General features: G+C 46.9%; 1 protein-coding gene across 1 annotated transcript in view; it reads right to left on the reverse strand.

The window, feature by feature from the left end:
- ELP3 (elongator acetyltransferase complex subunit 3) overlaps positions 1 to 14592 on the reverse strand; it is a 238366-nt gene that overhangs the window by 178311 nt on the left and 45463 nt on the right. The window contains exons 4-6 of the mRNA XM_082251144.1: positions 13548 to 13618; positions 13165 to 13228; positions 9704 to 9772 (exon numbers count right to left, since the gene is read on the reverse strand). Of these exons, the coding sequence (XP_082107270.1) occupies positions 9704 to 9772; positions 13165 to 13228; positions 13548 to 13618 (204 nt within the window). The remainder of the gene's footprint in view (positions 1 to 9703; positions 9773 to 13164; positions 13229 to 13547; positions 13619 to 14592) is intronic.

Consider the following 14592-nt stretch of genomic DNA (forward strand, 5'->3'; position numbering starts at 1 on the left):
AGCTCCATCTAGTGGCCATAATGCAGGATTTCTAACACACTTGAGCTACAGAGAATATAGCTAGAGAGCATTCTATTCTGTCCCATTGTTTACTTCTTTATTATACTCCTCAGCTCCATCTAGTGGCCATAATGCAGCATTTCTCACACACTTGAGCTACAGAGAATATAGCTAGAGAGCATTCAATTCTGTCCCATTATTTACTTATTTCTTATACTCCTCAGCTCCATCTAGTGACCTTAACCACTTTAAGCCCCTCAGCTCCATCTAGTGACCATAAAGTGGTATTTCTTATTCATTAAAAATGGTCTATAAAATTCCATTGTTTGTCAGCTATATTATTTACTTATTTCTTATACTCTTCAGCTCCATCTAGTGGCCATAATGCAGGATTTCTCACACACACGAGCTACAGAGAAAATAGCTAGAGAGCATTCTATTCTGCCCCATTATTTACTTATTTCTTATACTCTTCAGCTCCATCTAGTGGCCTTAACCACTTTAAGCCCCTCAGCTCCATCTAGTGACCATAAAGTGGTATTTCTTATTCATTAAAAATGGTCTATAAAATTCCATTGTTTGTCAGCTATATTATTTACTTATTTCTTATACTCTTCAGCTCCATCTAGTGGCCATAATGCAGGATTTCTCACACACACGAGCTACAGAGAAAATAGCTAGAGCGCATTCTATGCTGCCCCATTATTTACTTATTTTTTATACTCCTCAGCTCCATCTAGTGGCCATAATGCAGCATTTTCAATATTCACACATTTGAACGGATGAGAATATAGCTGGAGAACATTCGATTTTGCCCAATTTGTATACATGGATTTACATGCAGTTTGGACGGATGAACAGTTGTGCAATTTTTTTTTTTTTTTATAAAAAACGCACCCCTATGTGTTTATTTAGCATATTTTTTTTTGCAGAAGCACCAGTTACAATTGTCAGGCCTGTATGGTAACTGTAGATACAAGAAGAGGGGTGCCTCTAAGGATCTGTAGGTCCACACGTGTATCCACATAGAGAATACTTACTTCATTATATGGCTGAACCATATAACCTGTGACCTGTGATTTCAGTTACATAATGAAGTCTGTCTATGGGGACCTACAGATACTCCTCGTGGTGCCCCATGACCAGTTAAAGTGATTGTAAAGTCTCTTTTAAAAAAAAATTAAAAAAAAAAAAAAAAAACAACAACATGTTATACACACCTCCTCTGTGCAGTTGGTTTTGCACAGAGCAGCCTGGATCCACCTTTTCTCGGGTCCCTCGTTCCTGCTCCTGGCCCCTCCCTCCTATCGAGTGCCCACACAGCAAGCAGCTTGCTATGGGGACACCCAAGCCAAGCTGTCCATTCAAACATGGAGCTGTTGTTCGGCCCCGCCCCTCTCTCTCCTGAATGGATCACTGACTTTGATTGACAGGTGTGGGAGCCAATGGCTCCGTGGCTGTATCCCAGCCAATCAGGAGGAAGAGTTCCAGGACGGCCGAGGGACTCGTGGACATTGCTGGACAGTGAGGGGGCTCAGGTAAGTATTAGGGTCCCTTGGGGAGGGGGGGGGGGCTTCTGCACACAGAAGGCTTTTTTATCTTTAATGCATTCTATGCATTAAGATTAAAATAAAACCTTCCTGGCTTTACAACTCCTTTAAAATTTTAAAATTAAAAAAAAAAAAACAATCCTTCTGTTGAGGAAATCTTGCATTATCCAATGGCTGATCCCCATAACAATGGCTTACTTTTGGGCATTATTCCTCAGGGGAGGTGGCAGAGCACAGCTGGGCTACTCAAGGGCCGGACCTCTTGTCTGTACCCGCCCCAAAGCCCAAATACAGTGTTTGCTCCCTGTGTACAGGTGGAGGGTTTGAACCCCCAATGTGTTTTTTGTCCAAGTATAGATAAGCGTTCCTCAACCTTTTTTCAGTTGTAGTTCCCCTTTAAAAAGTATGCAAAATCTGGAGAACCCACCAGTCTAAAATGTGAAAAAAGGGAAATGTTACTTGTCAATGGGAAACCTGATCCTGTGATGATGTACACAAACACCTTAATGAAACTAACTTCACATCAGAGGTCCGCCCCTTCACATCAGAGGTCCGCCCCTTCACATCAGAGCACACCATCAGAGGTGCTCCCATCACATCAGAGGCGCCCCATCACATCAGAGCACACCATCAGAGGTGCTCCCATTTGATCAGAGGCGCCCCTTCACATCAGAGGTGCTCCCATTACATCAGAGCACACCATCAGAGGTGCTCCCATTCGATCAGAGGCGCCCCTTCACATCAGAGGTGCTCCCATCACATCAGAGGTGCTCCCATCACATCAGAGCACACCATCAGAGGTGCTCCCATTCGATCAGAGGCGCCCCTTCACATCAGAGGTGCTCCCATTACATCAGAGGCGCCCCCATCACATCAGAGCACACCATCAGAGGTGCTCCCATTCGATCAGAGGCGCCCCTTCACATCAGAGGTGCTCCCATCACATCAGAGGCGCCCCATCACATCAGAGCACACCATCAGAGGTGCTCCCATTCGATCAGAGGCGCCCCTTCACATCAGAGGTGCTCCCATTACATCAGAGGCGCCCTCATCACATCAGAGCACACCATCAGAGGCCCTCCCATCACATCAGAGGTGCCCCCTTCACATTGGAGGTGCCCCCCATCACATCTAAGTCCCCTCCATTCCTCAGAGCCCCCATCACATCATATATGTCAGAGGCCTCCTATACCCGAGTCATCCCATCCCCCACATTCAGAGCCCTACCTTTTTGATTTTATGGCAGTGGGTAGTGTCAGCAACAGGTGTGACCAGAAATGTGTGGACTGACACAGAGAACATTAGACATAATTAAGGTGTAAAGAATATAATTTATTTAAAAATAAGTGAATAACACAAATGTAAACGCACCTCCAGAAAACTATAACTGTGTAAATCCAATCAGATACCCAAACAATAGTGACACACAGCAAACAACTGCTCAAACCAAATATATACAAAACAGGATAAATGAATAGTAATAGTAACAGAGCCGGGGTCATACACGGGAGATCAAGCAGAGGGAGCTGGGAGCAAGACAGAACAGAGAGAGGGTTGCAGGAGACGGAGTAAGCAAACAGGAAGGAAGGAATCAGGCTGCAGGGTCAGGATCAGAGTCCAGGATCAGGATACAGGGACACAGGCATGCAGGTCAGGCGCACATGGAGACAATACCAAGGCAGTGAGAAGAAGCATACACAGGGTTTAAATATACTTCCTGCAACCAGCATCAGGTGATGACTGATTGCATAAGATGTTCGCTTCTGACTACTGAGAGACACCCGCTGGTGGACACTGGAACTGCAGCTTATGGATCTGGGAGCTACAGTGCCACCAGCAGGTGAGCTCTTTCCTGACAGTACCCCCCCTCTAAGGAGCGGCCTCAGGACGCTCCAAAAAACCCCTAGCTAAACCAGTCCATAAAAGACAGTCATTTGCTGCACAAATCCAGAGCAAAAGTTCCTTGTAGGCTGAAGAAGTGCCGGGTTCCAAGCGAGATGCCCCATTGCCAAGATCCAACAATAGGCAAAGTGTCCCACCGCCTGGGTCAGGTGACTGACTGGGTATCCCACCGCTGAGGTCAAGCAACTGGCTGGGTGTCCTGCTGGCCAGATCCTCTGACATGTACAGAATTTGATACTTCAAGTCCCTCAGAACAGCAGGTACCCCATTGCTGGGGTCCCACGAGTTGCCTGCAGACTTAGCCATGGGGTCATGTGACAATACCAGAACTCTGACACAGAAGTGTCTCGCCATAACCAAGTAGCTTGCCTGGTTTCCAGGACTTACTCTGCACTTCAAAAGCCACCTAGGTATCTCTGAGGCACTGGTTACCTGACCCGGGTCCCCTAGTGCACCCAAAGCTGGGGCAAGCGCATCCGGATCATGGAGAGGCACAGATAGTACCCCTCCATTCCCCAGGAGCTTACCATGACCAGGGCCATGAAGGCAAATGCAGCTACTAGTTACCATGGGCATGTCCGGACCACCAGGCTTTGGAGCCATAGGAACAACACTCTGCCAGAGGGACTCAACCGAGGCAACCGACAAACGAATCTCAGGCCAAACAGGTAACCCATATAAAGCATGCGAGGACTCAGAGCTTTCAAACCCATTAGCAGGTGAACACTTTGTTTTTGCATGACAGTCCAACCGAGCAGCTGGTATTGAGTCAGTAGAACCCGGCTGGGTGGTAAGTAGAAGAGAAGTAAGATCAGGCTGGTCAATGGTAAAAGGATCATCAGACGCATGCTGGACATCAAGCATGGGATCATCAGGCTGGACATCTGTCACCGGATCAGAGGCAGAAGAAGGCAGGTTGTCAGACAGCAGATCCCTAGGGGTAGACGTGTCATCGAGCAGCAGACCATCAGAGGCAGGCAGGTTGTTAGGGACAGGATGTCCAGAGACAGGCTGGGCATTGGGCACCTGCCCCTTTGGCTGGGCAACAGGGACCGAAACTTCAAGCTGGGCAACAGGGACCGAAACTTCAAGCTGGGCAACAGGGACCGAAACTTCAAGCTGGGCAACAGGGACCGGAACTTCAAGCTGGGCAACAGGGACCGGAACTTCAAGCTGGGCAACAGGGACCGGAACTTCAAGCTGGGCAACAGGGACCGGAACTTCAAGCTGGGCAACAGGGACCGGAACTTCAAGCTGGGCAGCAGGGACCAGAACTTCAAGCTGGGCAGCAGGGACCAGAACTTCAAGCTGGGCAGCAGGGACCAGAACTTCAAGCTGGGCAGCAGGGACCAGAACTTCAAGCTGGGCAGCAGGGACCAGAACTTCAAGCTGGGCAGCAGGGACCAGAACTTCAAGCTGGGCAACAGGGACCGGAACTTCAAGCTGGGCAACAGGGACCGGAACTTCAAGCTGGGCAACAGGGACCGGAACTTCAAGCTGGGCAACAGGGACCGGAACTTCAAGCTGGGCAACAGGGACCGGAACTTCATGCTGGACAAAAGGGACCAGAACTTCAGGCTGGACAAAAGGGACCAGAACTTCAGGCTGGACAAAAGGGACCAGAACTTCAGGCTGGAGCAGTTCGGCTGGCGTGGAAGTAGGCTGGAGCAGATCGGCTGGCGTGGAAGCAAGCTGGAGCAGATCAGCTGGCATGGAAGCTAGCTGGAGCAGATCGGCTGGCGTGGAAGCAGGCTGGAGCAGATCGGCTGGCGTGGATGCAGGCAGATCGGCTGGTGTGGATGCAGGCTGGAGCAGATCGTCTGGCGTGGATGCAGGCTGGAGCAGATCGGCTGGCGTGGATGCACAATTGGATAGTGGCAAGATTTTGCAAGTTGGGAAAAACTTTCGTTTCTTTTTGGGTTTTGCCACTGAGGTTCTGCATGTGAACACAGGGCTGTGAGTAGGGGGAGCAGCTGGTAGCAAAGAAAAGCTGGGGGGTTTTGAAAAAGAGGGAGCAGTAACTAAGGAGGATTTCTGAAGGATTGGTGCAGACAGTGGAGAAGAGGTAAGCTTCAAGGAGTTAAAGGCAGGGTAGGTGCAGCAAGTGGGAACAGGGTACTGACATATGGTTGGTAGAAGGGTAAACTGGGCTGCAACTGTGGTTGCTGTGGGTGATGGAGAGAGAGATGTTTGAGCAGGCAGGTGTCTAGCAGTAGGAAGGGGTTGTTGCAAACTGACTGAAGCTGAGTGCAATATATCTGACCATGCTTGTAATAACGGTTGAACAAGATTCAGTTTACACTCTGCCTGTCTGACAAGAGACTGCACTGCATTAATACAATCTACTAGCACCTGTTGGGAACATGCTGAATAGTGCTCAAAGAAATAAGAGGAGTCATCCTCCAATAACCATACCAGTGATTCTACCTGAGCCATACTAAAGGGGGGAGAAAAGTCATCACTTTCTTTAGGAATACTGGACAAAGCCAACTCTGCACAAACTTGAATCAATGGCTGATCATCAAACAGCATCCTGCCCTGATCAACTAGGGAATGAGCAAGACGAATGCATTCTAACAGCTGGTCCCTGGCCCACTCCTTTAATATCTGGCAGCAGTATTCCTTTTCCTCTGTCACCAGCAAAGAAAAGTAAATTACCTCCTCAAGATGCATCTTGCCACAAACAACAGAGCTAAGATGGCTTCTCTGTGCAGCCACTTCTGGTCAGGACTGGCCTTGGTATTCTGTCAGCAACAGGTGTGACCAGAAATGTGTGGACTGACACAGAGAACATTAGACATAATTAAGGTGTAAAGAATATAATTTATTTAAAAATAAGTGAATAACACAAATGTAAACGCACCTCCAGAAAACTATAACTGTGTAAATCCAATCAGATACCCAAACAATAGTGACACACAGCAAACAACTGCTCAAACCAAATATATACAAAACAGGATAAATGAATAGTAATAGTAACAGAGCCGGGGTCATACACGGGAGATCAAGCAGAGGGAGCTGGGAGCAAGACAGAACAGAGAGAGGGTTGCAGGAGACGGAGTAAGCAAACAGGAAGGAAGGAATCAGGCTGCAGGGTCAGGATCAGAGTCCAGGATCAGGATACAGGGACACAGGCATGCAGGTCAGGAGCACATGGAGACAATACCAAGGCAGTGAGAAGAAGCATACACAGGGTTTAAATATACTTCCTGCAACCAGCATCAGGTGATGACTGATTGCATAAGATGTTCGCTTCTGACTACTGAGAGACACCCGCTGGTGGACACTGGAACTGCAGCTTATGGATCTGGGAGCTACAGTGCCACCAGCAGGTGAGCTCTTTCCTGACAGGTAGGAGGAGGCCTGGAGGACTTCCCTCGGGGGAGGAAAGTGGCCCTGCTGTCCCTGAATCAGAGACATGAATTGCACTGCTGTTGAGAGCCCTCGCCCTAGGGCCTTGTTGGTTTTTATTGTGCTGGCGGCAATGTGGCACTCATGACGCTGATCCAGGGCAAACTGGGTCCCATGCTCATGGCACCCTGGGGAAACCAGACAGCACCCCGATTGGAAAACTGGTCTAGATCTATGATGGTCCCAAGCGAAAAGTCCCAGACTCAAGGGATTTAGAGCACAGGAGGTAAACTCTAACCAATGGTTCTGAATAAACAAAGGAGATGGTGTTTACTGGTTCGGCAGCACGTTAGTTTAGTAAGTCATGTACAAATACAAACTACAGCTATCCTTTAAAAGGTAAGCTCCAGGCTGCATGAGAAGTTGTCAGTGGCTCCATATGGTCCTGGAAACAATACTTATTGCTCCTCATTATACCAGGACATGCTGCTCCTTCAAATCCACGTAAAAAACATCCTCAAGCGGCTGCTTGGTGACGGAAGTCTTTTTTTAAACAGAGCCTAATCCCGGACCAGCCCCCAATGTCACAGTTATGCAATGCATTATAGATCTTGGCACCACACTTTCCAGCATGCCAACCTTCTGCCTATACATTGCAATGGGAATTGGGGCATGTCCATCAAGGTTGTGGGCTGTTACGGGGCAATCTACCTCCTATTAACCCTTCACTACCATCATACCTTTTCAAAAACAGCAGAACGGTGGACATGTATTTTCGGAGAGTAGCTTATCAGCCTATTTTTATTACATTCCTTATTCGAGACCCAGTGATGACATACAGCTGCAAGAAAAAGTATGTGAACCCTTTGGAATGATATGGATTTCTGCACAAATTGGTCATAAAATGTGATCTGATCATCATCTAAGTCACAACAATAGACAATCACAGTCTGCTTAAACTAATAACACACAAAGACTGAAATGTTGCCATGTTTTTATTGAACACACCATGTAAACATTCACAGTGCAGGTGGAAAAAGTATGTGAACCCTTGGATTTAATAACTGGTTGAACCTCCTTTGGCAGCAATAACTTCAACCAAACGTTTCTTGTAGTTGCAGATCAGAAATGCACAACGGTCAGGAGTAATTCTTGACCATTCCTCTTTACAGAACTGTTTCAGTTCAGCAATATTCTTGGGATGTCTGGTGTGAATCGCTTTCTTGAGGTCATGCCACAGCATCTCAATCGGGTTCAGGTCAGGACTCTGACTGGGCCACTTCAGAAGGCGTATTTACTTCTGTTTAAGCCATTCTGTTGTGGATTTACTTCTATGCTTTGGGTCATTGTCCTGTTGCAACACTCCTCTTCTGTTAAGGCCATCTGTCTACCAGCTGAAGCTCATGTTCTCCTGCAAAATATCTTGATAAACTTGGGAATTCATTTGGCTGGTGGGAAGGGCTCCTGTACTGAAATTGCTTACTCTGTGAGCTGCTCACAATGTGCGTTAGAATCTGCAGCGAGTCAGATACAGCCCACCTCATTTCCAGCCTAAAGGATGTCCAGCATGATCTAGCTCTTCCTTCCCAGGCTGACAGCCCCTAGCCTGCCCCCTTTTATTCATTGGATCTGAACTGGATCAGACTCATTGGATTCGACCTGGGCTGCTCATTTTAATTTCAGCAGATTAAAAGCACGTGACTTAAAACTGGGGAGATGTTTTACCTGCCAAAAGATTTGTATTTCCGTCCATCCAGCCCTGAGATTTGCACAGCTCTGCCACAGAGCACAACCCTGTCTGGCAGGACAGGAGATCTGATTTTCCTCTGCTGCCAATAAGTAACACTTACAGGCAACCTGTGACTGGATGGTGAAATGAGAAGCAGGTGACTGATGAGCTCATCTCTCTGTCACTCTCCTCCTATCAGCATGACTGTCCCTGGCCCACCCCTTTAATTCACTGGATTTCAGTTCTTCCAATCAGAGGTTCAGCATCCCATGTGGGTGTTACCTTGGGGGGTGGTCTGCATGCAGAGGCTGCCTGATAACACCCATAAGGCATGTTTGTTCTCTAAGACCACACCCACCCTTCACAATGCCAATCAATCACTGCAGCACTGCACCCCCCTATGGACACTTACAGGCAACCTGTGACTGGACAATGAACGGAGAAGCAGAAGACCGATGAGCTCCTCTGTCACTCTCCTACTATCAGCATGCAAATTGCACTACAACACACCCGATTGGCTTCTTTTACAGCTTATCCCACTCCCAAGTCTGGAGCTCTGCTGTACAGGTAACTGCAAATGGCTGATTACCAAGACAAATGTGGTTACTCAAAATGTTTACCTGACGTACTGCTTGAGGTGGCAGGAGACTGGATTGTGGCCCCGTAACAGCCCACAACCTTGATGGACATGCCCCAATTCCCATTGCAATGTTTTGGCACAAGGTTGGCATGCTGGAAGGTGTGGTGCCAAGACCTATAATACATTGCCTAACTCTGACATTGGGGGGGCTGGTCCGGGATTGGGTGTAGATTAAAGTTGGGGACATGCGGCAGGAGTCTGTTAGAGACTGGGGATGTGTAACATATAAGACTGCTAGAGATCACTGTCGTTACATCCCCCTTACAATTAATACTTTCCAACTACTGACCGCCGGGGACCATTGGCCATGCCCAGTACCAAAGTGCAACAGGTTGGGCACCAGGGGAACTATAGAGTCCAATGAGGATCTATTACCAGATAAATTAATGGAGGGGGAGGGGCTTATCAAAGATCCTCAGGGGTGGGGCACCAAAACATTCAGAATATTGGATAAGGCACCACTAATTTTGGAAAACACAGCCAGGTGCTCTTTAGGGTTAAAAAAAAAAAAGGCATGACAGCATACAGTACCTGTTCCACTCGATGTCGCGTCTGAAGGAAGGGGTCGTAACGAGCGCGGATCGCTCGCATTGATGTCGGCTGTAAAGGGGAAAAAAATACATTTAAAAATAAAAATACATTTAAAAAAAAAAAAAAAAGGTCAGTTGACTAGATCAGCTACACTCAATGATTTGGGTATTCATGTCGTCACTAACTGGAACTGAGAATTCCCCTGCCAGGATTGACATTTTCCTGCATGCTGCTGGGCAGGAAGCTCAGGCTCCTGCAAAGCTTTCTTCTTTCAGCCAAATCTCAGAAGGTTCTGACAATTCTAGGTAGAATTGGAGTTGCTAAGCCCCACACATTCCTATAGGCTCATTAGCCTCACTAGCCAATTGTCCGTTAAAGTCACGCAGTGCCGAATCGCAAAATAGGCCCTGGTACTTGAGCAGCCAAATCCTCCAGGGCTTAAGTGGTTAAAGATTTTACTAACCATAACATACAAAGCCATTCACAACTCTGCCCCGAGCTACATCACCAATCTTGTCTCCAAATATCACCCAAACCGTCCTCTCCGCTCCTCTCAAGACCTTGTCTCCTCCTCCCATGCTCGTCTCCAGGATTTCTCCAGAGCCTCTCCCATCCTCTGGAATTCTCTACCTCAACCTGTACGGCTATCTCCTACTCTAGCTGCTTTCAGGCGATCCCTGAAAACTCATCTCTTCAGGGAAGCCTAGCACACCGCCAACTAATCTTCCATCAGCTCATTCCCTACTCTTACAACCTCTTGTACCACCTGCCCCACCCTATTAGATTGTAAGCTCTTCTGAGCAGGGCCCTCTTAATCCTCTTGTATTTTATTGTATTGTAACTGTATTGTCTCCCTCTAACATTGTAAAGCGCTGCGTAAACTGCTGGCGCTATAGAAATCCTGAATAATTTTTAAGGTTTGACATGTTGTCATCCATTTACTTGGAAAAACTGGACTGCACCGTATTATTCAAATATACAAAACGGTGATTGGTTGAAAAGCTAGGATTTGTGTACTGGTGGTCAATCCGAGATTACCCTTTGATTATTTATATCCATTTACTCCGCGCAACCCCTTCCTTTTTCTATTTTACCAAAAAAATGTATTGCGTTAGTGCGCCCTAATATTAACTTTAGTGCATTTTTTTTCTGAGATTTTGTGTTTTCCTATACCTTTGCGGTAATATCGTGTAACATAAAAAATTGGAACTATCACTATTTTATTCTCTAGGGGTGTCTGCTTTCAGAAAATATAAAATGTTTTGGGGGTTTTATGTATTCTTCAGGGCTAAAATGATTTTTTAAAAGTGTGCAAACAACGCAAAGCGCTGGCAGCGAAAGAATTACAATTTTTTGTTTTTTTTAAATCAAATATGTGATACTTTAATTGTAATTTAAAACTCCCCCCTCCCCCCACCCCATCATTTGACTGACTGACAAGCCCATGTGATAGCACAACAGAAGCGACAGGTTCTCATCAACCTCTTGCTGCCAACATAACATATACAGTATCTCACAAAAGTGAGTACACCCCTCACATTTTTGTAAATATTTTATTCTATCTTTTCATGTGACAACACTGAAGAAATGACACTTTGCTACAATGTAAAGTAGTGAGTGTACAGCTTGTATAACAGTATACATTTGCTGTCCCTTCAAAATAACTCAACACACAGCCATTAATGTCTAAACCGCTGGCAACAAAAGTCAGTACACCTCTAAGTGAAAATGTCCAAATTGGCCCCAAAGTGTTAATATTTTGTGTGGCCACCATTATTTTCCAGCACTGCCTTAACCCTCTTGGGCATGGAGTTCACCAGAGCTTCACAGGTTGCCACTGGAGTCCTCTTCCACTCCTCCATGGTGACATCACAGAGCTGGTGGATGTTAGAGACCTTGTGCTCTTCCACCTTCCCTTTGAGGATGCCCCACAGATGCTCAATAGGGTTTAGGTCTGGAGACATGCTTGGCCAGCCATTACCTTTACCCTCAGCTTCTTTAGAAAGGCAGGGGGTCTTGGAGGTGTGTTTGGGGTCATTATGTTGGAATACTGCCCTGCGGCCCAGTCTCCGAAGGGAGGGGATCATGCTCTGCTTCAGTATGTCACAGTACATGTTGGCATTTATCGTTCCCTCAATGAACTGTAGCTCTCCAGTGCCTACAGCACTCATGCAGCCCCAGACCATGACACTCCCACCACCATGCTTGACTGTGGGCAAGACACACTTGTCTTTGTACTCCTCACCTGGTTGCCACCACACACGCTTGACACCATCTGATCCAAATAACTTTATCTTGGTCTCATCAGACCACAGGACATAGTTCCAGTAATCCATGTCCTTAGTCTGCTTGTCTTCAGCAAACTGTTTGCAGGCTTTCTTGTGCATCATCTTTAGAAGAGGCTTCCTTCTGGGATGACAGCCATGCAGACCAATTTGATGCAGTGTGCGGCGTATGGTCTGAGGACTGACAGGCTGACCCCCCCACCCCTTCAACCTCTGCAGCAATGCTGGCAGCACTCATACGTCTATTTCCCAAAGACAACCTCTGGATATGACGCTGAGCATATGCACCCAACTTCTTTGGTTGACTATGATGAGGCCTGTTCTGAGTGGAACCTGTCCTGTTAAACCACTGTATGGTCTTGGCCACTGTGCTGCAGCTCAGTTTCAGGGTCTTGGCAATCTTCTTATAGCCTAGGCCATCTTTATGTAGAGCAACAATTCTTTTTTTCAGGTCCTCAGAGAGTTCTTTGCCATGAGGTGCCATGTTGAACTTCCAGTGACCAGTATGAGAGAGTGAGAGCGATAACACCAAATTTAACACACCTGCACCCCATTCACACCTGAGACCTTGCAACACTAACGAGTCACATGACACCGGGGAGGGAAAATGGCTAATTGGGCCCAATTTGGACAATTTTTATTTATTTAGGAGTGTACTCACTTTTGTTGCCAGTGTTTTAGACATTAATGGCTGTGTGTTGAGTTATTTTGAGGGGACAGCAAATTTACACTGTTATACAAGCTGTACACTCACTACTTTACATTGTAGCAAAGTGTCATTTCTTCAGTGTTGTCACATGAAAAGATAGAATAAAATATTTACAAAAATGTGAGGGGTGTACTAACTTTTGTGAGATACTGTAAGTGTGGAGGCATAGAGGGGGGAGTTTTAATGCCCGCGTGTCGTATATATGCGTTCATAGACAGCCCAGGTTTCTGTGGTGAGAGCGTTCTTACAGCAAGGTGACTGAGCAGTCAGACAACTCCTGTTCTCTAGTAATGATCGGGAACCAGTCGATCGTGTGACTGCTGTGCCAGCCAGACTCTAACCCAAATAAATTGGTGGCAGCAAAGGGGCTAAAGGTAGCCTCTTACTGAGAGATGCAAAGGGACAGTTTCAACAGATAACAAATCAATTCTGTTTTCATACAGGTTCTTCGCAGAACACGTCATCACCTCATATCCTGTATAAGACTGGGTCGAATATTCAAAATCGGAATCTGGACCGCCAGGACAGTACCTAGGGAACATAAGGAATACCATCATTATTATCAACTGATGAGCTCCTCTCTCCTCCTATCAGCATGACTGCCCCTGGCCCGCCCCTTTCATTTATTGGATTTCAGTTATTCCAATCAATCAGAGGTTCAGCATATCATGTGGGTACTACCTTGGGGGCGGCCCGCTTGCATGCAAAGTCAGCTTAATAACACCCATAAAAGGTAAATTTGTTCTCTAAAACCACACCCACCTTTCACCATGTCCACCAATCACTGCCCCCAGGGAGCTGTCTGACCATGAAAAGGGCTGATTGGTGGCACAGTGTATCCTATACTTACACACAGATATTCCCGGTGAAGTTGATGTGAGGACAGCGATGGGGTTTGCACATGACGGCGACCACCGCGATCTATAAGAAAAAAAACACAAGAATGAAAGATGGTGCCAATCACGGTCACCAATGAATTTTCTATTGAATGCCGGAACACCATTTCCCAGTATTTAGCAAATTAATGAAAAAAAAAAAAACACACATTCTGTCCATCTCTGCAATCCATGCATGAGGAGCTCCTCACCTCCCGCTCCTCTGAACATCTCTGCAATCTATGCACGAGGAGCTCCTCACCTCCCGCTTCTCTGAACATCTCTGCAATCCATGCACGAGGAGCTCCTCACCTCCCGCTTCTCTGAACATCTCTGCAATCCATGCACGAGGAGCTCCTCACCTCCCGCTTCTCTGAACATCTCTGCAATCTATGCACGAGGAGCTCCTCACCTCCCGCTTCTCTGAACATCTCTGCAATCCATGCACGAGGAGCTCCTCACCTCCCGCTTCTCTGAACATCTCTGCAATCCATGCACGAGGAGCTCCTCACCTCCCGCTTCTCTGAACATCTCTGCAATCCATGCACGAGGAGCTCCTCACCTCCCGCTTCTCTGACAACACTGGAACTTTTCTGCACTGAAATACCAACCAGGGCTTTCAGCCCCGCCTTCTGCCTCCACCTGTGTGCATGAGAGATCAGAGCAATCGGGAAAGATGATTGCCTGAAGGGCCTCAAGGACCGCACAAAAAGTTCTCAAGGAACACATGCAGCCCCCGAGCTGCAAGTTGGGCCTTAGTTAATCAGAACATACAAAGGGTCAATTCCAAGTAACAAAGTCAGGACCGGGAATCCTTCTATGTCTAGACCTGACGAAGGAGAGTAGCATCTACCGAAACGCGTTGATGACTACAGGTTTCAATGCACATGAGTGGTTTCCCTCTCTGACCTGCAAAACTCAATACTTACCAGTGGGTGATGCCATACTATCAGCTAGACCTGGCACACACCCAGCTTGGCAACAATGTTTGAACTGGATCATTAAACAAGAGGATGTAAG

This window comes from Pelophylax lessonae, assembly GCF_965119305.1.
Source record: "Pelophylax lessonae genome assembly, chromosome: 3".
Taxonomy (NCBI): domain Eukaryota; kingdom Metazoa; phylum Chordata; class Amphibia; order Anura; family Ranidae; genus Pelophylax; species Pelophylax lessonae.